We start from the raw sequence: 25,141 nt of genomic DNA, 5'->3' as shown, positions 1-25,141 counted from the left end.
GGACAGTGAGGGGGCCTGTCTGATGTGCAACGATTGGAAGATACAGCATGGAAACAATGCCCTTCAGCCAACCATCAATCACATGTTCGAACTAGTTTGATGTTATCGCACTTTACCATCCACTCCTTGCACGAGTGGAAATTTTTACAGAGGCCGTTTAACCTACGAACCTACACGGTTTTGTGATGTGGGAGAGAACCCATACAGTTACAGGGAGAACGTGCAAACTCCACACACAGAACTCGGGGTCAGATTAAAATCTGGGTCTCTGTGCTTCAGGCATTTACAAAATCTCATGTTCCTCAAGTCCTACAAATCTTGGGTCCCCATGTTCCTACAACTCTAATCAGCATCTGACTCATTAATATATTCACTATTGGCCAGTGTATCTTGGGTAGCCTAGGCCACATGATCAAGAATGCTTCTCTAAAACTCCCCATATTTTGTTTTCTCTTCACCCTACAAAATCATTCTAAATTTTCCTTTGTTCATCTACCCTAAATAATTACATGTGGAATTTCATTAAGTTTTTGTTAAACATTGGACACTTTACTGAAAGATTGTGAATAAAGCAAGGAAGCAGGCCCTTCAGCCCAACCTGTGAATAAATAAACCACAGTTTTAGTTTTCTGTAAATTTATATTGAAATAGATTTTTTTCCCTTAGTTTGACAGACATCATGCTTCTCTTCTTGAAAGAGATTCCTCGTCTCCTTGCAGCCTTTGGGTTAAGAGAGAGTGTTAATTTTTGAGGGACTTATAAGGAAGAATTGTAGTGTGAGAGATCGAGGGAAAATAGGGTGAATGCATTGTGTCTTTTACCCAGGCTAGGGGAATCAGGGCACAGGTTTAAGGTGAGAGGGGAACATTTTGAGTTTAGTTTTTGAGTTTGAGTTGTGTTTAAGTTTAGTTTAATTTAATAGCAACCCGAGGGGCTATTATTTCCACACCGGGTTGTAGATATATGCAAAGTGATGCCGGAGGAGGTAGTCGGGGCAGGTACAATAACAACATTTAAAAGATATTTGGACAGGTACATGGATAGAAAAGGTTTAAGAGGATATGGGCCAATTACGGGCGGGTGGGACAAGTGTGGCGGGGACATCTTGGTTGGTGTGGGCAAGTTGGGCTGAAGGGCATGTTTCCTTGCTGTAGGACACTAATAGTTTTGGTTAGTTTTAATAAACTGAACTAAACTATTAGTCACAGAGTCATACAGCAACGAAACAGGCCCTTCGGCCCAACTTGTCCACGCATAATCATAATATCGCAAAATTTTATGTAAAGATTGAAAGTAACATGGTTCAATCTAAACAAAAATAAACAAGGAAGGCATGAGTTATCCACAGTGAATCGGGAAACAACATAAATGGATAAGATAGAATTTTGAGAATTATTTAAGATTTACGGCAAATATATATTCCTTTTAAGATATAAAACTAAACATGACAAGTGGTCCAGCTGAACCTGAAGAGACATTAAAGATAATATTGGATCCAAGGAAAAGACTTGTAATGTTTGCAACAAGAGTAGTTAGGCTGAGGATATGGAAAATTTCAAATTTCAACTTAGCACGACAAGAATAATCTAGTGAGAAAAGTGAAAACAGACTGCAAATGACTGTAACAGACTGAATATTGAATTCTTCAATTTTCAGTAATCTTCCCCCCCACCTCGCTGCTGTGTCATCACCTTAGTGAGCACACATTCTCCCACCACCATGTCCCTCACTTTCCACTCCTCTTTCCCCCTGCGCGCCCCTCCCCTTCCTGATGTCTCCTTCCACCTAAATCCCTCCCGTTTTACTTTTCATTCCTCCTCAATCATTATCTAACATACTTTTTTTGTCTCCATTTCACCTCTAGCCTTAGTCACTCACTCCACCCATCTGCAAATCAACCTCCTCCTCGCCTGTATCCACCTATCACTCGCCAGGCTTTGACCTGTCCCTCCTCTTTCCCAGCTGGTCTCTTCCCTACTACAATCAGTCTGAGGAAGGGTCCTGATCAGAAATGTTAACTGTCCATTTCCGTCACAAATACTGCTGACCCGCTGAGTTGCTCCATCACTTTGTGTTTTGCTCAAGATTCCAGTCTCTGCAATTGCTAGCCTCTGAACGATTCTACAAGTTTGAACAAACCTTAACGACTGATAGAGTGGGACAGGAATTGTAGTGAAATTAAACAAATATTTTGTGCTCGAGGGCATGAGCTAGAGAGAGAGGTTGAGCAGGCTAGTACTCTATTCCTTGGAATTCAGGAGGATGAGGGGTGATCTTATAGAGCTGTACAAAATCATGAGAGGCATCGACCGGGTAGACAGACAGTCTCGTGCCCAGAGTAGGGGAATCAAACGCCAGAGGACATAGGTTTAAGGTGAGGGGGAAAAAGTTTTAATAGGAATGTGAGGGATAACTTTTTCACACAAAGAGTGGTGTGTGTATGGAATGAGCTGCCCGAGGAGGTCGTTGAGATAGGTACTATTGCAACGTTTAAGAAACATTTAGACAGGTACATGGATAGGTTTAGAGGGATATGGCCCAAACATAGCCAGGTGGAATTGGTGTAGATGGGACATGTTGGTCAAGTTACTCCACCATTTTGTGTCTATCTAATTTTCTAAGTGAGTGAGTTTAGTTTTTGTTGCACACTAACCAGTCACCGGAAATATAATACAGGATTACAATTGAATATTCCCAGTTCACATGAAGGGCCTTTGACTTGAAGTATTAACACCTGACCTACTGGGTGTTTCCATCATATTCTGTTAATATTTTAAGGGATTTGACTGGGTAGGTGTGGGGATCATGCTTCCTTGCCTGCAGTTAGCCAGGGATCAACTATTTAACACCAAGATGAGGTTCAGTTTATTTTAGTTCCCACCAGCCAGTGATCCCCATACAGTAGCACTACCCTACTCACTAGGGATAATTTATAATTTTTACCAAAGCCAAATTAACCTACTTTGGAGCATGGGAGAAACTGCAGCATCCGTGGAAAACCCACGCAGTCACGGGGAGAACGTACAAACTCCGTACAGAAAGCACCCATACCCACAGTCAGGATTCTGACTAGGTCTCTGGTCTGTAAGGCAACAACTCTTCTGCTGCAACACTGTGCCACCACACTGAATCTTTGGAATTCTCCCAAGCAGGCTGTGGAGGTTCAGTTGCTGGACATGCTGAAGGTAGTGACTGACAGATTTTAAGATATTAAAATATCCATTGACTTGTATTCCACTGCCGTGTGCGGTAATGAATTCCACAAATTCACCACCCACTGACTGAAGATATTCCTCCTCATCTCCTTTCTAAAGGTACGTATTTTTATTCCAAGGCCATGGCCTCTGGTCTTAGACTCTCCCACTAGTGGAAACGTCCTCTCCACATCCATTCTATCCAGGCCTTTCACTAGTTGGTAAATTTCAATGAGGTCACCCCCCCTAGATAATCTTCAATATCTTTAGTATTTCTCCCTGCTCATGAACAACAATGGTGCTCTTTCTGTGCTTATCTCCATCCCTCCCATACAAGAGGAACAAAACACCCTTTAAATCATGGCCACACACTTGAACAATGAAATACTGCATTCAAGGTCTCAGAGTCATGCATCTCTGCCGGCTCCGCACTTGCCCTCTGTCTGCAATCAAGCAAAATGTCCAAACGTTTCTCAAAAATAATCCTGGAACAAAGGATATTAAAAGCACACATTTGTCCAACTCGGCTGCCAATCTAAACACAATCCTTTGAAAGGATCCCTTGGGATGTCAATCATGGAAGACTGTGAATTGATGGAGCGACTAGACTCATTAATCCTTCTGAGCACTCTGAGAGGTCTGTGGTTACAGGGCCGTTCACCTCTCTGGTTAGTGGTGTGAGACTGTCACATAGGCCAGAATAGAACCAAAGCCCTGCACTTAACAGGTAGTTCCATGTTAATCCCCTTTTTCCCCCCGAACGGGAACCGAGTTCAATCACATTAATGCATCTGACAAATCAGACCATTGATACTTTGACAAATTGGCTCGCCGTGTTAGATAAATACTTCACTCTAACCCATAGGCTGTGACCAGCGAGCAAAATAAATCTTTTTATGGTCAAGATTGCTTCAATTTTCACGCGATTCTCATGGTACTGACTGTAACTCAATCCATTGTAACGGTGTTAGTAAGCCCAGACCTGCAATTACTCTGGCAGGCCAATTTTATGATCTGCAGTAGGTTGTAACAGACGGTCTTGAAACCAGAGAAGGGGCACAGCATGGGAAAGCTACAGAATCTCACAAAAGGAATATAATTAGCAATTGTTTTGTTCTGCAAAATGAAGCAAGTCCTAGTTCTCGTCGCTCGGGTAAGTGTCAAGTGGTATTTAGCCACACGGGTGGGCGGTTCTCTGTTTGTCTCGAGCTTCTGCTGTCAACCCAAACCACAGGGGACACACTAGCATAGCGATTAAGTTACTGTGCCAGGCTGCTCTCAGGGCTGAGGATGGTTAGCTTCCACTGAGGAGTGGAAGGTGCCTATGTATCACTTCTATTTATGTGGGATAGCCTTTGCATACCCGTTACCACACAGGCCTGATGGAGCAAAGTACTAATCCAGTGGCTTCTTCTTCTTGCAAATGGCATGCACAGCCTAAAGTTGTCAGACAACTTGTACCGTTTGATCTTCTATTTGCGCACGCCAGGTTGATTGCATTCGTCGAAACAAGGTGGACCACGTGAGGGTTGCAATCTACCACCCCATCCAGTGGCTTGGAGGTCCAAATCAGTTAGACATACGTGCACGCACATGCAAATCTCACTCACCTGCCCAATGCCGCTCCCTCTCCCCACCCCACTTACTCACCCTGCCCAGTCCTATCAACAACGAGAGAGCAGTCCTCATCTTTCTTATTGGAGATTCTCGGACTATCTTTAATTGGACTTACTGAAGTTTATTTTGCAATAAACATTATTCCCTTTATCCGGTATCTGTACACTGTGGATGACTGTAATCGTGTATGGTCTTTCTACCGACTAGTTAGCGTGCAACAAAAGCTTTTCAATGTACCTCGATACACATGACAATAAACCACACTAAGTCTTTCCTTTCACTTTTTAGACAATGGCGGGCAGACCTTAGGGGGTGGAAACAACTGGCCCCTGCGAGGAAGGAAATGGACGCTGTGGGAAGGTGGTGTCCGAGGTGTGGGCTTTGTCACCAGCCCACTGCTCAAGCAAAAGGGCAGAGTTAATCAAGAATTCATTCACATCTCCGACTGGCTCCCGACTTTAGTGCATTTGGCCGAAGGATCCACTAACGGCACCAAACCACTGGATGGCTTTGACGTGTGGAAGACTATCAGGTACTATGCATCTAGTATCACTGCAAATAAACTGTTCGGTTGAAACATTGTGCACCACTTTGAAGTAAGATTGTAGAAGCACATTCTGCACCTTGCTGGGTCAGGCAACAGCCCTGGAGAACATGGATAGGTGACGTTTCCTAACTATGTTCTCCAAAGATGCTGCATGACCCACCAAGTTATTCCAGCACCTTGTGTCCATCGTTGTAAGCCTGAATCTGCTGTTCCTTGTTTCTACATTCTACACTTTGCTATTGTGCATTGACGTACAGGTATAGCAGCCTTGATAGTGTAACGGATATAGCTTGGACCCAATAGCAGCACAGAATCAGGCAGGTATATTTGGTAATGAACCTTATTACAAAACTGTAACACAGAGTAGTAACACAGGAATGGGTACACCGTACTCACACAGAGGCTCAGGATTGAGCGAGGGTTCCGAAGAGGGGCAGGCAGGAGACGTAGTCGGGGTAGCGGAAAGTCCGGTAACCAGGAGATCCAACACACGATGCAAACAAACCAACGAGGGACAGACGAAAGGAGAGTCGAAGCCAGGCAGGAAGTCGAGAAGTCGCTGGAGAGTCTTGCATGAATGCTGAGAACAATCTGGCACTGTGTGAATGGTGAGGAGAGTCTATATACCGGGTTAATTGGTGATCAGAGGCAACTGAGTGCAACAGGTGAGGAGAGTTGGGCTGATGAGAGGGGAGTGGCAGGCAGGCAGGTGAGGAGAAGGAGGGACCGGTGGAAAAGTACTGGGAGGTGAAGTGGATGAGAATGAGGAGAGGGCAGACTGTGACAGATAGTAGGTTTCCAGTTGAGGGGATCCTTCAGAATTTCTTTCTACTGACGCTGTGGTCTACTACTAGTGTAGGGATAGTATTTGGGATGGTATACAATACAATATTTATTCAATGTCATTTAAACCCCAGTGAGGCTCAAACGAAACTCTGTTTCTACAGCCATACAAACAAAACAAATCCTACAAGACACACAAACAATTCAATTCACACAAACATACATCACAGTGAATCTCCTCCTCACTGTGATGGAAGTCAAAAGTCTTTCCTCTCCCCTGTGCACCATTTTCCCCCCGATGTTGAAGCCCCAGGCGGGCGATGGTAAGTCTCACGGCCATTAAGGCCGCGCCGGGCAATGTAAGCCCCGCTCCAGGGCTAAATGTCGCAAAGTTGGAGTCCCCGGCGGGCGTTGGAATGTCCCGCGGCCATTACAGCCGCAACGGGCGATGTACGGCCCCGCTCCGGGTCGTTCCAACCCTGCGACACGGGCTGGAGAAGTTGCGTTGCGGGAGCTCTGGAAAGCGGTCTCCCACTAGGGACCCGCGAGCTCCCGATGTCCCGTCCACCGGACCTGCGGCTGGGGCCTCCGAGCTCCGGAGTCGGGCCGAAGCAGCGAGCTACCACCGCTCCCCAAGCTCCGAGGCCGGCCAGCCCCACGATGGTAAGTCCGCAGCTCCGTGGGGCTCCGCGCCTGGAGCCCCCAGGACAACGGAAACTCGGCAGGGAAAAGGTGAGGTCTCCCGTGCAGGGAAGAGATTTTAAAAGTTCCCCACCCCGCCCCCCACATATACACAACCAAAAACAGTATTAAAAAAAACACAACAACTACATTTAACTAGACAAACAAAATATAAAAAAGACAGACAGGCTGCAGGAGCCGCTGCAACGTGAGTCGGGCCATCAACTGGGAACAACCGATGGTATTGAGAACTTTGACATGTATTAGCAGCACAAGAGCGTAAATGGTTGAAGGTGTGCAGCACCTCACAAACTACTGACTCTTTAGACTTTAATTTGGACTTTAGAGATACAGCGTGGAAACAGGCCCTTCAGCTCACTGAGTCCGCGCCGACCAGCGATCACAGCACTATCCTACATTCGAGGCACAATTTACAATTTTTATCGAAGCCAATTAATCTACAAACCTGTATGTCTTTGGAGTGTGTGAGGAAACCGGAACATCCGGAGAAAACCCATGCGGTCACAAGGAGAACGTACAAATTCCATACAGCCAACAGCCGTAGTCTGGATAGATCCTGGGTCTCTGGTGCTGTAATGCAGCAACTCTACTGCAGCCCCACTGTACAGCCCACCTACCCTGTGTCAACCAGAAAATTGTTGCCAATTTTATTATAATCTGAGCCTTTTAAGTTGAGAAATTGTCAAAAAACACTTGTGATCTAGTTTATTCAAAAGCAATGCCGGCCTTGGATATGTAGAATGATTTTTAATATGGGTTGAAGTCGACAAACTTCATTTTAGATAGTTAGTGATGTAATCTAGAGTCAGGTGCTAACATCTGTCTTTCAGATGTGGACCGCCTACAGTGCAACAACTCACCAGTGTTCTCCAATAGCATCTCCCAAACCTATGACCTCTATAATAAAATGGTCTAAGACATCACCCAAAGATTTCTTGTCCAAGGTCAGTAATAGGGATGTTCGCTGAATATTTGTGACTCCTCAGACAATGAAGCAGTCCACATCCACAATCAGCAATATCTGGACAATATCCAGAATTGGAGTGAAATGTGGCAGTGCCCTCCATAATGTTTGGGCCAAAGATCCATCATTTATGTATTTGCTTCCGGTGGCGTCATGGAGAATTAAGGCGCGGCATTGAGCTTCTCCCCCGTAAAAAAATTGTAAAAGCCGTTTTAAGTCAGCACCGATTTTAAAAAAACTCACCGAAGTTGCCTGGTGTTGTATAAGGGTGATATCATCAGAAGAAGACGTGAAAACCGGGGAGATTAATGGTGAAATCGAGTGTTTAAATGAGTTTAAATGAGCAGAGATAATCGTTCAAGGGCGCCAAAGAAAAACACTATCAGCCTTCAGCTCGAGAAAGTATTGGATACTCTACAAACGACAGAAGAAGGTTCAGAAGAAGAAGATTCATACAGACAAGGGTCTCTGTTTGAAATGGCAACAAAAGGAGACAAGAAGGAGAAAGAAGTGAAGCAATTGCTTTTAGATATGAATGCTACAATTAACATTACACTGGAGAAGATGCAAAGTATGGAGTCTCACATGGAAACTAGCATGGAGAAACTTTCTCAAAAAATTGATAATACTTGCAGTGAGTTAAAAGAACTGAAAAAGCAGAATAAGGAATTTGATAAGAGATTAAAATCAGAGTGTGTCAGAATTGAAAATGATTACAACAAGAAATTTAAAGGTGTAAAGGATGATTTCGGAAAGCTGGACGAGAGATAATGGAAGAAATGGAGAAGGAGATAAAAGAGATTGTCTCGGAAATAAAGAGTTTGAAACAATCACAGAAAACTGAAGAGGAAAAACTTGGAAGAATGACTGATAAATGTCTGGACCTGGAATCAAGAACTCGGAGATATAACTTGAGAATTCTTGGGGTAAAGGAAGGACGTGAAGGGCATGAATCTCAAGCATGTACTTTCGTTACTGATTTGCTCAAAGATGTCTTTGAACTGTCAGAAGAACCAAGAATAGACGTCGCTAACCGAGTTGGGTATGTTGCAAAAGGAAAAAAGTATTCAAGACAGATAATCGTGAAATTCCGTGACATCTCTTCAGTGGAATTTATATTGAAAAAGATCATTCATGGCAAGAAGCTAACATACCGTGGGGATAATTTGCGAATATTTCGCGATTACTCTCCTGAGGTAGTCCAGAAAATGAGATTGTTTACACCGGCAAGACACACTTTGAGGGATGTCCCGGGAGTAAGATATGGAATTTACTTTCCCGGAAAAATGAAGATATCTTATAATGGCGTTGAACGCTCATTTGCAGTGCCCGGAAAAGCTTTAAGGTATGCAGAGGACATCGTTAAGAAAACATCGGGGCAAGCTGCCGACAAAGAAGAAGATTGAACTTTTTACAGAGCTTTGAACTGATTAAAATGGCCGAGCTAACCAGACAATTAAAAAGCTTATCTCGTTGGAATGTGTTATTCAGAGAGCTTGGTTATATTCAACCTTGGATGAAAAGCTCAAAGTTTAACCCCTTGGCACCTGCCTGTACGGTAGTTAACCCTTTGGTACCGGCCTGTATGATGTATGGTAGTTATAGAATGGGATATTATGTAAGAATCCTGGGGGGATATATATTGGAAAGTTTAGATTAGACTAAGATTGGATAATTGGAAGGACATATATACTTATACAAAATCGTGTATATGTTGTGTTCTATATTTGTTTTGGGTTTTTTTTTACTCTTTATGTCTCTTCCTGGTACTTTTTTTTTTTTTTTTTTTTTTTTTTTTTTTTTTCTCTCGGCTGTCACGCACTGGTTTGATAAACTCATATAAGAAAAGACAAAATATGAAACGGTATGTAACTTTTTATGAGGATTCACCAAGGGGGAGGAGCTCAATGTATAACAACATCACGGAGGTCGATACATTTTTTGCCATCATTGATGGCTATTCGTCCTTAAGGTATCTTCCCTTAGATACCTTAATAGCACCTTTTTTTTTAAAGCACAATTTTTATCTGTTTAATTTTTTTGAAAGTAATTGTATATCACATTCTTTTTTTTCTTTTTCTAAGGCACTTTACAAGAAGGAGATGCAATATAAATCTAATGAACCGGGATGACCACCCAAGTCCTAAAATTCTGAGGTATTTGGTTGCACCATATGATTCAGGAATATTACCCTGATTACAATGCAAGACGATAGACAAATAAAGAATGGAGGAATTACATTTTGTAGTTGGAATATAAGGGGTGCCAACGAACCAATTAAGAGGGGTAAAATTTTTGCCCAACTAAAATCGTTGAAAAGCGACATAATGTTTTTGCAGGAGACCCACATGAAACAACAAACACAAATAAGATTAAAGGCGAATTGGATAGGCCAAACATACTACTCCTCATTTACTTCTAAATCTAGGGGTACAGCTATTCTTATTAGGAAAGGTATTCCTTTTAAATTAAAGAATACTATATCAGATAAAGAGGGAAGGTATACTATAGTCTCGGGTGAAATTTATGCAACCCCACTAACTTTGATAAATATTTATGCTCCGAATTTTGATAACCCCCAATTTTTTGATAAAATTATTGATATAATATCAGAGTTTAATTACCAAAATGTGATAATAGGGGGGGACTTTAACTGTGTTTTAGATTCATATCTAGATAAGTCATCAAAACAAAAGAAGAGTAATTTAAAATCTAAAACTAGCGAACTTCTAAATACATATATAAAAAATACTAATATAATAGATGTATGGAGATCTGCTAATCCAGTTGGAAGGGAATACTCGTTTTACTCTCCGGTGCATAAAACTTATTCAAGAATTGATTATTTTTTAGTGGACATGAAATTAATGCCTTATACAAACAACCCAACATACCACATTAGTAGTATCTCAGATCACTCTCCGTTGACATTCTCAGTAAAATTTGAGGGAATGCCGGGTAAAAAATTTTTTTGGAGGTTTAATACACATATTTTAAATGACGTGCAAGGATATCAATATTTAAAACAACAAATGAAACTTTTTTTCGATACAAATGATATACCAGGTACTTCGCCTTCTTTATTATGGGAAACTTTTAAGGCATTTATGAGAGGAATTATAATTTCATACCAAAGTTTTCAAAATAAAAAGAATAAGACAGAACAATTGTTGTTAGAACAAGAAATCAGACAGTTAGAGTTGGATAATGCCAAAGATTCCACGACAGATAAACACAATAAGATAGTATTACTGAAATTTAAACTTAATCGAATTTTATCGGCAAGAGTAATAAGACTATTCCAAATTACAAAACAGGAACATTTTGAGTTTGGTGACAAGCCACATAAACTTTTAGCTCGCCAATTGAAAAAACAAGAAAGGGAAAATACTATAACCAAAATTAAATCAGAGAAAGGCGAATTACTAATATTACCTAAAGATATCAATAATAGATTTGCCCAATTTTACCAAAACTTATATACATCTAAAATTAAAATAGAAGATAGTAAAATAAAAACATTTCTAGATAACTGTAATCTTCCAATACTGGACCCTTTGGAACAAGAGGAACTAGGAGCTCAAATTACAATCAAAGAAATAAGTGAAACAATAAAATCGTTGAAAAATGGTAAGACACCGGGACCAGATGGTTTTAATAATGAATTTTATAAAAAATTTCAGGAGATAACGGCCCCTTATTTATTTAATTTATACTCCCATGCTTTTAAAGAAAACAAACTACCTGAAACACTAACAGAATCAACTATTACGCTTATTCCAAAAAAAGATAAAGATTTAGAAGATCCGGGCTCGTACAGAGCTATATCACTTTTAAATACAGATCAGAAAATTTTAGCAAAGATTTTAGCAAGTAGATTAAGCAAATATATTAGTAAACTGATAAACCCTGATCAAACGGTGTTTATACCTAAAAGATACTCATTTAATAATCTGAGACGCCTGTTTAATATAATGTACTCGCATAAAGTAGAGGAAGAAGATATATCAATTATTTCTTTGGATGCAGAGAAAGCATTTGATCAGGTAGAGTGGCAATACTTATATAAAGTACTACAAAAATTTAACATGGGAGAGAATTTTATAACATGGGTAAAATTATTATATGATAAACCGATGGCAAGAATTTTAACTAATAACATGTTATCTCAAAAATTTCAACTATCAAGGGGTAATAGGCAGGGATGTGCACTATCACCCCTGCTATTTGCCCTTATGATAGAACCCCTGGCTGAAAGTATAAGAATTCATCCGAATATTCAGGGCTATAATACCAGGGACTCAAAGAATAAAATCTCATTATATGCAGACGATATACTTTTATATATTACAAAGTCACAAACGAGCATACCAAATTTATTAAACTTAATAGAGGAATTTGGGTCTTTTTCTGGATATAGAATAAACTGGAACAAAAGCGAAATCATGACATTAAAACCTCAAGAACCTACACACTTACTGAAGTTCCCCTTTAAAATCGCAACAGAAAAATTTAAATATTTGGGTATTCAGATTACTAGAAAATATAAAGCATTATTCAATGCTAATTTCATACCTTTATTAAATAAACTTAATACACGGATTAAATTTTGGAAAACACTTCCCTTATCATTATTAGGTAGAATAAATGCAATAAAAATGATCTTCTTACCACAATTACTATACTATACCTATTTCAGTCTATACCGGTATATATAACAAAATATTTTTTAAAAAAATTAGACTCTAACATTACAAATTATATTTGGGACTATAAATCACATAGAATCACAAAAAAACACTTATGTAAACCAAAAGAGGTCGGGGGACTTTCACTTCCGAATTTTATGTATTATTACTGGGCAGTGCATATTAAGAATATGATTTATTGGTTGGATAGTTCTACACAACAGACAGAATGGATAAAAATGGAGAAGGAGGATTGTCATCCTTGTAATATAGGAACGATCCTCTTTTCCCCCAAAAAACTGAATAACACAATATATAAGAAGAACCCAATTATATATGGTACAATAAGAATTTGGAAACAAATAAAATTATCTTTAAAATTAAGAAATCTATCACTGTTAATGCCAATTGCGAATAACCCTTTATTTAAACCATCTCTTATTGATAAGACATATAACCAATGGGAAAGTCTCGGAATTAGAAGGATCAGGGATATGTACGAAACAGGAAACCTACTATCATTCCAACAACTACAATTAAAATTTAAATTGAAAAACAACCAATATTTTAAATATCTTCAGATTTGCGACTTTGTGAAAAAATATATACAAGGATATCAAAAAGTAACTCCTGACTTATTGGAAGAAGCAATGAATATTGAAGCTGACTCACAAAAATTAATATCCTATTTATATAATAGTATTCTAAATATAGACCTACCATCGACAGAGGTACTTAGAGAAGAGTGGGAACGGGAATTAATGATAAAAATTACGAAGGTTAAATGGGAAAAATACCTGATATATATTCACAAATGTTCAATTAATGTAAGACATAATCTAATACAATTTAAAATTGTACATAGATTATATTATTCAAAAACAAGTGATTGAACAAATTTTATCCAAATATATCCGCCACTTGTGATAAATGTCTAGCCCAAAAGGCAACTATAACACACTCCTTAGTTTCCTGCATAAAACTTTATAGATTTTGTAATGATATTTTTGAAATACTTACAAAATTATTCAAGACAAGAATGGAACCTAATACTGAAATGATTATATTTGGTGTAATGGAAGATGGGAATAAATTGAACACATCTCAAAATCTATTCCTTAATTATGGTTTAATAATAGCAAAAAAATTAATACTTAAATTTTGGAAGGGTACATCAATACCAACGCTTAAAATGTGGATTGCAAGTATGTTGGACACCGCTCATCTTGAGGAAATGCGATTCCTCCTAATGGATAAATCAGACCAATTCATAACGAGTTGGTCTCCATTCGTCGTTTTTTTGGAATCATATGGTGCAACACAATTGTAAAAAATAACTGTTTCAGGACTGGACGAGGGTTGGTCAAGACTATAAATAATGATCTCCTTTTCTTTTCACTATTTTCTCTCTCAACTTTCTTCATTTACTCGTTTTCTTTCTTCACACCCTATATTATTCCCCTCTTTTTATACTTTTTTATCAAACTTATTTTTTTTATTCTCATCTTTTTTCAATGTAAATATAAAAAAAAAAAAAAAATTTAGTTGTACATAAAATGTATTATGTTAAAAATTGTCAATATATTAGGCACTTTGGTTTGCCATATGACTGTATACATAGTCCCCTCCCCCATTTCTTACCATAAATGTGACAGTGCATTCAGAGAGTATTCAGACCCCTTCACTTTCCACATTTTGTTACGTTACAGCCGTATTTTTAAATTGATTAAATTATTTTTTGTTTTATCATCAATCTACAAACAATACCCCAGCATGAAGATGTGAAAACAGGTGTTTAGAAATTTTTGCAAAGTAATTAAAAAGAAATAACTGAAATATCACATTTACATAAGTAGTCAGACCCTTTGCTATGACACTCAAAATTGGGCTTAGGTTCATCCTGTTTCCATTGATTATCCTTGAGATGTTTCTACAATTTGATTGTAGTCCACCAGTGCTAAATTAAATTGATTGGACATGATTTGGAAAGGCACACACCTGTCTATATAACATCTCACAGTTGAAATTGCATGTCAGAGCAAAAACCAAGCCATGAAGACGAAGGAATTGGCCATCGACTTCCGAGACAGGATTGTGTCGAGACACGGATCTGGGGAAGGGTATAAAACAATTTCTGCAGCATTGCAGGTCCCGAAGAGCACAGTGGCCTCCGTCATGTTTAAATGGAAGAACCTTGGAACCACCAGGATTCTTTATAGAACTGGCCGCCCGGCCAAACTGAGCAATCGGGGGAGAAGGGCCTTGGTCAGAGAGGTGACCAAGAACTCGATGGTCACTCTGACAGAGCTCCAGAGTTCCTCTGTGGAGATGGGAGAACCTGCCAGAAGGACAACTATATCTGCAGCACTCCACCAATCAGGCCTTTATGGTAGAGTGGCCAGACGGAAGCCACGCCTCAGTAAAAGACACATGACGGCCCGCTTGGTTTGCCAAAAGGCACCTGAAGGACTCTCAGACCATGAGAAACAAGATTCTCTGGTCTGATGAAAGCAAGATTGAACTCTTAGACCTGAATGCCAAGCATCGCGTCTGGAGTTAACCAGGCTCCGCTCATCACAGTGAAGCATGGTGGTGGCGGCATCATGCTGTGGGGATTTTTTTCAGCGGCAGGAACTGGAAAACTAGTCAAGATCGAGGGAAAGATGAACAGAGCAAAGTACAGAGAGATCCTTGATGATAACCTGCTCCAGAGCGTTCTGGGCCTTGGACTGGGGCGGAGGTTCACCTTCCAACAAGACAACGACCCTAAGCACATAGCCAAGACAACGCAGGAGTGACTTTGTGACAAGTCTGTGAATGCCCTTGAGTGGCCCAGCCAGAGCTCTAACTTGAACCCGATCGAGCATCTCTGGAGGGACCTGAAAATAGCTGTGAATCAACGCTCTCCATCCAACCTAACAGCTTGAGAGGATCTGCAGAGAAGAATGGGAGAAATTACACAAATACAGGTGTGCCAAGCTTGTAGCGTCATACCCAAGAAGACTTGAGGTAGTAATTGCTGCCAAAGATGCCTCAACAAAGTATTGAGTAAAGGGTCTGAATACTTATGTAAATGTGATATTTCAGTCATTTCTTTTTAATTACTTTGCAAAACTTTCTAAACACATGTTTTCGCTTTTTTATTATGGGGTATTGTGTAGATTGATGATTAAAAAAATGAATTTCATCCATTTTAGAATGCTGTAACGTAACAAAATGTGGAAAAAAGTGAAGGAGGCTGAATACTTTCTGAATGCACTGTAAATGAAAGTAGTCATGTTTAGTATTTTGTTACATATCCTTTACATGCAATGACAGCTTGATGTCTGTGATTCATGGACATTACCAGTTGCTGGATGTCTTCTCTGGCCATGCAATGCGAGGCTTATATTGTAGCCATCTTTAGCATATGCTTGTTTTGGGGGCTAGTTCCCTTCAGCAGGTCGGACAGGTGTTTGGGGATTTCTCTTTATTATACAGAGAATTCCTCCTTGTGGAGGTCTTCCTTGGCCTGCCAGTCCCTTTGCGATTAGTAAGCTCACCAGTGCCCTCTTTCTTCTTAATGATGTTCCAAACAGTTGATTTTGGTAAGCCTAAGGCTTGGCTGATGTCTCTAACAGTTTTATTCTTGTTTCTCAGTCCAATAATGACATTTGACTTTCATTGGCACAACTTTGATCCTCATGTTGATAAACAGCAATAAAAGTTTCCAAACATGATGGAAAGACTGGAGGAAAGACTAGGTGCTGAGAGCTCTCTTGTACCTGCATTAAGGAGGCAATTAAACACCCTGAGCAATTACAAATGCCTGTGAAGCCATGTGTCCCAAACATTATGGTGCCCTCAAATCGGGGGACTATGTATAAACACAGCTGTAATTTCTACATGATGAAACCAAAATGTATAAAAATGGCCATGAATAAAATCTGACAATGTGCACTTTAACCACGTGATTTTTTTTTTTCTTTTACAAATCTTGAATTGTTCCGGTGGCGCAAATGGAGTAGGAAGCAGGTGTCCGCTTTAGCTCCGCTCTTGAAATGTGCAAAAAAGCCTGAAAGAAAAACGGGACCGATTTTAAAACATTATGGGGGGGGGGCGCTGTAAAGGGCCTGTTCCACTTGGTGATTTTTCCGGTGTCATCTCAGTGTCGCCAAAAGATTCTGAACATTTCAAAATCCAGCAGCGACAAAAAAAATGTTGCGACACTTGAAAAAACACCGCTCGTCATACGTCATCACGCCGCGTCACCACCAGATCATACGTCATCACGCCGCGTCACCACCAGATCACATGTCATCACGCCACGTATTGTTCGGTGACCGGATACGTCAGTCAATGATACCGGCAGTCGCTGAAAAAATCGCCAAGTGGGACAGGCCCTTAACATTCGCACTACCAAAGTGGTGGACAATGATTATAACCAAAGAGAAAATCCAGCTATCACCTAACATTCAACAACATTACCATCATGGGATCCCTGGGGAGGGTTCCCATTGACTAGAAATTGAGCTGGAGCAGCCATTAGTGAGACCACACCTGGAACATTGTGAGCATTCTGGTCAAGGATGTGATTAAGCTGAAAAGAGTCATAAGGTTTTTGCCAGGACTGGAGCGCTTGAGTTATAAGGACAATATGGAGAGGATATTTCCATTTGTGGGAGAGTCCAGGACCGGAGGCCATGGCCTTAGAATAAAAGGACATACCTTTAGAAAGGAGATGAGGTGGAATTTCTTTATTCAGAGGGTGGCTAATCTGTGGAATTCATTGCCACAGACTGTTGTGGAGGCTCAGCCAATTGATATTATTAAGGCAGAGATTGACAGATTCGCGATGAGTAAAAGCTGAGTCTCGCATTGCGAGTTGACACAAGAGGTACCCCGAGTGAAAGACTCGTGGTTGTGTACAAGATTGCAAGTGTATGATCAAGAGTTTAACCGAGTTTCCACAGGTATGACAAGTTTGCCGTTTACTTGTCATTTCTGCGAAGTTCCAAGTTCGTCTCACGAGTTACCCTTGAGCCAATCCTGATTGAAGGGTTGTTTTAATAAGCAACAGTGTTATGTTTTAATAAGCAACAGTGTTAAAGAAGACCTCTCCATCCTGTGGCTTTGTTTTAAAGATATAATTCAGAGCGGCCGCATCTATTGATGTGACCAACAAAGGGAAAATGTGCACCATCCAGTGCCAGAGCAGTTATACTTATGATTTGTTTGGAACACACAGGTTTGATATGTTTTAATTGAACATTGGGAGGGGGGGGTGTGTGATGGGAGTCAGCGGGCACGCCGGCTCTTGACTATTTTCTGCATTTCATCGTAAAATGTTCCTGTTATTAAAAAATAGTAATGTCTATCCTGTCATGAGTAATGTGTGAGCCCTTCACCCCGTAGGGGCAGAAGCTGATGGTGTGCAAGGTACGTCTTGTTCTTGGGGTGGCGGATGAGGGGGTGCAGCTCGGTCTGTGGGCGAACTGCCACTTGTCGCCCATCAGGGAGCGGGATCCTCTGGAGTTGGAGCGGGGCTGGGCTGGAGTTGCTGCTGGCTGTGGGTCTCTGGGTTCTCCGTGCTTGCAGTGGGCCTGGGGGTCGGTGTCCCGTTGGTCCTGACATCTTCGGCCACCCCCCTGGACAAGAGCTGAGAGTGGGAACTGTACCACTGACTTGTGGAAAATTTTAAACATGTTTGATTTTTTGCAAGAGTTGACAAGTTTCATGAGTACCTGCCGTTAGCGCCACGAGTCTCTAAGTTGCGTCCACGAGTTCCGTACGTTAATCGTACGTTATTACCACGAGTTTTAACTCTGGGTACCTCTTGTGTCAACTCGCAACGTGAGACTCAGCTATCAGGGTGTCAGGGGTTATGCGATATGACAGAACTTTATTTATCCCAGGAGGGAAATTAGTTTGCCAACAGTCATAAAAAACACAAAATACATGAAACATGAAAATAAAGTGACGAGTGGTAAGGCTTTGGGGATGTGCAAAGATTGAGGATGTGGGTGGGGGGTGGCGGGTCAGTCTCAGTCTCAGTCTACCCCACGACAGAAGGGGGAGGAGTTGTACAGTTTGATAGCCACAGGGAAGAAAGATCTCCTGTGGCGTTCTGTCCTGCATCTTGGTGGAACCAGTCTGTTGCTGAACTCCTCAGGTTGACCAGTGTGTCATGGAGGGGGTGAGCTGCATTGTCCATGATGGGGACAGTTTTAGTTATCAGCAAATGATGACATAGGAATTAGAGGCAAAGCCACAAGTCAGGTAGAAGGGAAAGGAATTAGAAGCAGACTTGCTCCCTTACAGCGCCAGGGACCCAGGTTTGATCCTGATCGGAGTGCTGTCCGTATATGGAGTTTGTACGTTTTCCCCGTGACCTGCGTGGTTTATTCCCGGGAGCTCCGGCTTCTTCCCCCACTCCAAAGCCATACAGGTCTGCAGGTTAATTTTCTGTGGTAAAATTGTAAATTGTCCCTAGTGTGTGTAGGTTAGTGTTAATGTGTGGGGATCGCTGGTCGGCACGGACTCGGTGGGCCGAAGAGCCCGTTTCCTCGCTGTATCTCGAAACTAAACTAGAGAGTAACTCAACTAGACGGTGAGGAGCTGGAAATAAATTTAGAAAGAAAAAATACTTATGAAATGGGAAAAAAAATAAAGGTTGACATCCCCTCAATATGTTATTGTAGCAGATTAGAATTTGCAGGCTGTAGAGATAGGGGAGGCAGCGTCTTTGATCTTGTCCAATTCCCTAATTTCCAGAAAAGCTCTCTCCAATGAAAGGTAGAAAATGTAATGAGCTGTTCATGTAAGGAGAGAGAGGGACAAAAGACATTTAGCTTAATATTTAGCCCTAGGGAAATACTAGAGTATCATTAAGGATATGACAATAGTGCACTTGGGAACATAATTAATTGGACAACGTTAGGTGAATTTTATGAAAGAAAGATTGTGTTTGACAAATTGTAATCTCTGGAGAATGCATTTGGTGTTGGATCAGATAAACCAGTGGATGTATTATATTTGTGTTTCCAAAGACCTTCAATAAGATTATTCTACATGGTTAAAAGTGGAATTGAGGGCAATACTTTGCAAGGCTTGAGGATTGATTGAAAGGCAACACCAAGGAGAGGAACAATAGGATCATTTTCAGGTAGCCATGGTGAAACTAGCAGATGGTGTAAGGATAACTAACTGCTTGTGCTCCTCGTCCAACCTATGTTCATGGCTCGCATTCAGGGACGGTTTGAAGTGCATGTGATTATAAACCTAGAATTGAAACCATGGTGCAGGTTTCAAAAGGGAGTGGTTTCAGAGTTTGGGCAAGAAGACAGCAGAGGAAGTTTGAAATTTTCCATTTAAAACCAATAGAGATTATAATGAAGGGCAGGGAATTGGTAAATATTGTAATTCAAAAGGAATTTAATGGAGAGATACAGTACGGAAAATAGCCCTTCCGCCCAACAAGTCCCCATCGATCATCCTTACACTTACACATCCTTATACCATCCTACTTCCACAGCCTACCTCCTAGGGGCAATTTACAGAAGCCAATAAACCTACACACCTGCACATCTTTGGAGTGGGGGAGGAAACCGGAGCACCCGTAGAAAACCCATGCGGTTACAGGAAGAACGTACAAACTCTGCACCGACAGGGTTGGACCCGTTCTCTGGTGCTGGAAGGCAGCAACTCTACCATTGCGCCACTGTGCCGCCGCCTTCAGATGTTTGCGGGGGGGGGGGGGGGGGGGGGGGGGGGGGGGTGGAGTAGCTGCGGCATCACACTCCCAAGAACCGCCCCCCAAACAACCGGGGGGGGGGGGGGGGGGGGAGATTTTGAAAGGCAGATGGTTGGAACAAAGGCCAGAGATAAAAGCAGAGGGTGTGAGCCAGACTGATGGAAGAGCTGCAAAGTGTGAAGCCAGAGGAAGTAATACAGGGGGGGGAGCGGAGGGTAGGAGGGAATGAGGGGGGGGAGTGAGTGGGGAGGGGGGGAGGGTGGGAGAGGGGTGAAATAGGTGTGAATCCAGGTGGACAACAGTGGAGGGGAGGGAGAAGAAAAGGGTGGTGGGAGGGATGGGGGGAAGGTTGTTAGAGGTTACCAAAAAGTGGAGAATTCAATGTTCTTACCATTGGGTTGTAAGCTACCTACAATAAATTCCTATAAAGCTGCATCCTGACTTCCTGACTCTTATACTCAATGCCCCAGCCAAATAAAGCATGCATACCACTTGCCCTCTTTACCACTGTATCTCCCCGTGTTATCACTTTTAGGGAGTTATGGATTTGCAACATCTTGACAGTCGCTGGCAGTCGCCTGAAAAATCGCCTAAGTGGGACACGAACATTAGGGTTGTCTAGATCTTTAATCTCACTTTAAAAATTAAACTGCAAAACAGAGATAGGAAGCAGGAAATGTAAGATCTTCCAATTCCCGTGCTTTGGAAAACCTTCCATTGTGCTATAAATATAATTATCGATTAGGTGAAAATTTGAGAGGAGGACTATATCTGGTCACATGGTGCACCAAGCACAGTATAAAAAGAACAGAAAAAAAACCAAGATACTTATCCTTTACAATATTCCATAGCAACTTTCTCAAGCTTAGCACTTCCCAATGTAATTTTATAACTAAAGTGAAGTGTTTTTAAAGTGGAGATATTAATTTGATATAGGAGACATTTTATACAAATTTTGCAGAGTAAGTTTTAGTTTTAGAGATTCCTGTAGAAACAGGCTCTTCGGCCCATTGAGTCCACCCCAACCATCGACCATGCGTTCACACTAGTTACATATTATCCCATTTTTGCATCCATTCCCTACACATTAAGGGCAATTTTACAGGGGCCAATTAATCTTCAAACCGGGTTGTCACAGGGAGAACAGCCAAGGTCAGGAATGAACTTGGATCTGTAGCGCTGTGATGCAACAGCTCTACCAGCTGCGCCACCCTTATATTTAACAAACAGCCTCAGTTGAAATGCTATCTCCAAAAATGTAGCACATCCTGCATTGAATACTTGATTAGCTATTTAAAAAGGTCATTGTCAATGAATTGCACAAAACGCAAAGGGTGATTGGTGTATGGAACGAGATGCCAGAGGAGATAGTTGAGACGGGTACTATCACAACGTTTAAGAAACATTTCGACACGTACAAGGATAGGACAGATTTATTGGGATATGGGCCAACTGCAGGCAGGTTGGACTAGTGTAGATGTGGCACGTTGGTAGGCGTGGGCAAGTTGGGCCGAATGGACTTTCTGTGCTGTATGATTCGATTACTCTACTAATTGGTGCAACTGCCTGAAGTGAATTAGAAATACCCTTTGGAAAAATCTTGTCTTCAGCTCGGTTAAAACATATTTAATTTTCTCGGACTGCTTCTATTGAAGGAAAACTTAGATACATGGATAGGACAAGTTTAGATGGATATGGGCCAAATGCAGACGGGTGGGACTAGTTTAGATGGGACATTTTGGCTGGTGTGGGCACATTGGGCCTGTTTCCACACTGGAAGACTCTGACCATGAAGGGAAGGAGAATTTAAATTTCTTAGAAAGTCAATAACCACATGCTTTTACGTAGTCAGCAAATTGTTTTTGAAAGAATTCTGCACTTCAAACTGTAGATTAACTATATGTAATCCATGCCTATATAATCTCCACTAGACATGCATGCCACACATTCCACCTAGTAATCCAGTCCTGGTTTTGGGCATCATGAGCCCTTGGCAGCCTCTCGGTTTTGGATACTGCGGTCAGAATGTAGCTGATTGGAAATGTACAGCTGTGTATGATTCTCTCCTTTAAATCGTAATAAAAGACTGATGGTTCACTCTTGACTTTGTAATGGATCGCATACAAACATGGTGTCAGAAGTGGGATACGAACCCACGCCTCCATAACCAATATTACATAGACGCATTTTAATTACTTCTATGAACAATACGGAAATAACTCTCACTACAAATTAACTGATGGAAAAGCAAGCATACATTTTAATCTCAGCATGAGACAAATGCAGCATTATACACAAAGTAAATGATTAGTAACACAACAGTCAACACTCCAGTAACAAGGCTCATTCACACATTCCAAAGACGGATAACGCCAGAGGGAAGGCCTTAAAAATTCAAACTTGCACGTTATCACGCTTCGATTTAGATTCTAATTTTGCAAGGGCAAGCACTTAATTGATGGATCACAGGTTGCAAGTGTAATCTTGACCAAACATTCAGTCATGTAAGATGGGACAACAGCGAATGTAGTCCGACGATAGGGTGGGGGAGGGACGCGGTGCAAGGGTTTCTTTAAGTTAGAAAAATCAATATTCGTACCACTGGGTTATAAGCTGCCCAAGCAAAATATGAGGTGCTATTCCTCCAATTTACACTTGGCATCACTCTGACAATGGAAAGCAAAAACAGTTAAGGGCCTGTCCCACTGTACGAGGTATTTCTCCCACGTTTCCGCTGATTCGAACTCGGAGAATTACGGTAATAGCCGTTCGTAGGTACTCAGGGCTCTCGTGGACATTTTTCACGGTGCAGAAAAAAACTTCACGAGTTACTACGTTTCCCGAGTACCTGCCGTTAGCATTACGAGCCGCTACGAGACATCCACGAGCTCCTACATAGCCGCTACGTACATTCTACGTACTTACCATGAGTTAGATTTTTTTTTAACTTGGAAGAGCTCTTGAATTACCTCGTACAGTGGGACAGGCCCTTTACACTGTTTGTACAACTCATTATCACCTACTCCCACGGCCAACAATGGACCATTGTGCGATTCATCTTTCCTTGATCATTGTTGCTTTTTCCATATCTTTCATTCATTTTCCATATGTCCACTCTATCGCAGGGGACAGACTTCTGACCGACATACACTACAAACCAACTGACTCACATGGCTATCTGGACTACACGTCTTCCCACCCTGCCCCCTGTAAAGACTCCATCCCCTACTCCCAATTCCTCCGCCTACGCCGCATCTGCTCCCAGGATGAGACATTCCACACCAGGGCATCGGAAATGTCCTCGTTCTTCAGGGAACGGGGATTCCCCTCCGCCACCATAGATGAGGCTCGCACCAGGGTCTCATCCATACCCCGCAACACTGCTCTCTCTCCCCATCCCCGCACTCGCAACAAGGGCAGAGTCCCCCTAGTCCTCACCTTTCACCCCACCAGCCGGCAAATACAACAAATAATCCTCCGCCATTTCCGCCACCTCCAACGTGACCCCACCACTCGCCACATCTTCCCATCTCCCCCTATGTCTGCCTTCCGCAAAGACCGCTCCCTCCGCAACTCCCTTGTCAATTCTTCCCTTCCCTCCCATACCACCCCCTCCCCGGGCACTTTCCGTTGCAACCGCAAGAAATGCAACACCTGCCCCTTCACCTCCCCCCTCGACTCCATTCAAGGACCCAAGCAGTCGTTCCAGGTACGACAAAGGTTCGCCTGTATCTCTTCCAACCTCATCTACTGCATCCGCTGCTCTAGATGTCAGCTGATTTACATCGGGGAGACTAAGCAGAAGTTGGGTGATCGTTTCGCCGAACACCTCCGCTCAGTCTGCAATAACCTACCTGAACTCCCGGTGGCTCAGCACTTCAACTCCCCCTCCCATTCCCAATCCGACCTCTCTGTCCTGGGTCTCCTCCATTGCCAGAGTGAGCAACAGCGGAAATTGTAGGAACAGCACCTCATATTTCGCCTGGGTTGCTTGCGTCCAGATGGCATGAACGTTGAATTCTCGCAGTTTTGCTAGCCCTTACGGTCTCCTCCCCTTCCTTAACCCTCGAGCTGTCTCCTCCCATCCCCCCGCCCTCGGGCTCCTCCTCCTCCCTTTTTCCTTCCTTCTCCCCCCCACCCCCCATCAGTCTGAAGAAGGGTTTCGGCCCGAAACGTCGCCTATTTCCTTCGCTCCATAGATGCTGCTGCACCCGCTGAGTTTCTACAGCATTTTTGTGTACCTTCTTTCATTCATTTGTTCTATGTACCTTCTATATCTCTTGTTTCACTCTCTCCTTGTCTCTCAGACTGAAGAAGGGTCTCGACCCGAAACATCACCTATTTGTTTTCTCCAGAGATGCTGCCTGACCTGCCGAGTTACTCAAGCTTTTTGTGTCTATTTTTCGTGTAAACCAGCATCTACAGTTCCTTCCTCTCCATCTATCACTTGCCAGCATTGTCCTGCCCGACCTCTCTTCCAGCATTGACCATCCCCCCCTCACCCCTACTACAATCTGTTTGAGGAAGGACCTGAAACGTCACCAGTCCGTTCCCTTCACAAAAGCTGCCTGACCTGCTGAGTTCCTCCATCACTTTCTGTTTTGCTTAGGACTCCAGCATCTACAGATCAATGTGCCTTCATGACAAGGCTGGCCTTCTACCATAACAGTGTTCCCCTGCACTATCCTTATATTCACGGTTTGCCTTATTATCCAGTAATCTATCAGTGTCAGCTTGGTACGAGGTGACAAGAATTCCAAAGATTCAATAACCACCAAGTGATAGAATTTCTCTTCACCTTGGTTCAAAATTGTTCCGTGTAATTTTGAGACTATGGCTCCAGACTCTTCATCAGGACCAAAATCTTCTCAGCCTATCCAGCCCTGTAAAAATGTTGCAAGTTTGAATGAGATC

General features: G+C 42.1%; 1 protein-coding gene across 1 annotated transcript in view; it reads left to right on the top strand.

The window, feature by feature from the left end:
• arsb (arylsulfatase B) overlaps positions 1 to 25,141 on the top strand; it is a 90,798-nt gene that overhangs the window by 37,340 nt on the left and 28,317 nt on the right. The window contains exon 5 of the mRNA XM_055631609.1: positions 5,100 to 5,343. Within this exon, the coding sequence (XP_055487584.1) occupies positions 5,100 to 5,343 (244 nt within the window). The remainder of the gene's footprint in view (positions 1 to 5,099; positions 5,344 to 25,141) is intronic.

Source organism: Leucoraja erinacea, chromosome 3, assembly GCF_028641065.1.
Source record: "Leucoraja erinacea ecotype New England chromosome 3, Leri_hhj_1, whole genome shotgun sequence".
Classification (NCBI taxonomy): domain Eukaryota; kingdom Metazoa; phylum Chordata; class Chondrichthyes; order Rajiformes; family Rajidae; genus Leucoraja; species Leucoraja erinaceus.
Note: the sequence above shows the minus strand (reverse complement) of the source record. Positions and strands in the feature narration are given on the sequence as shown.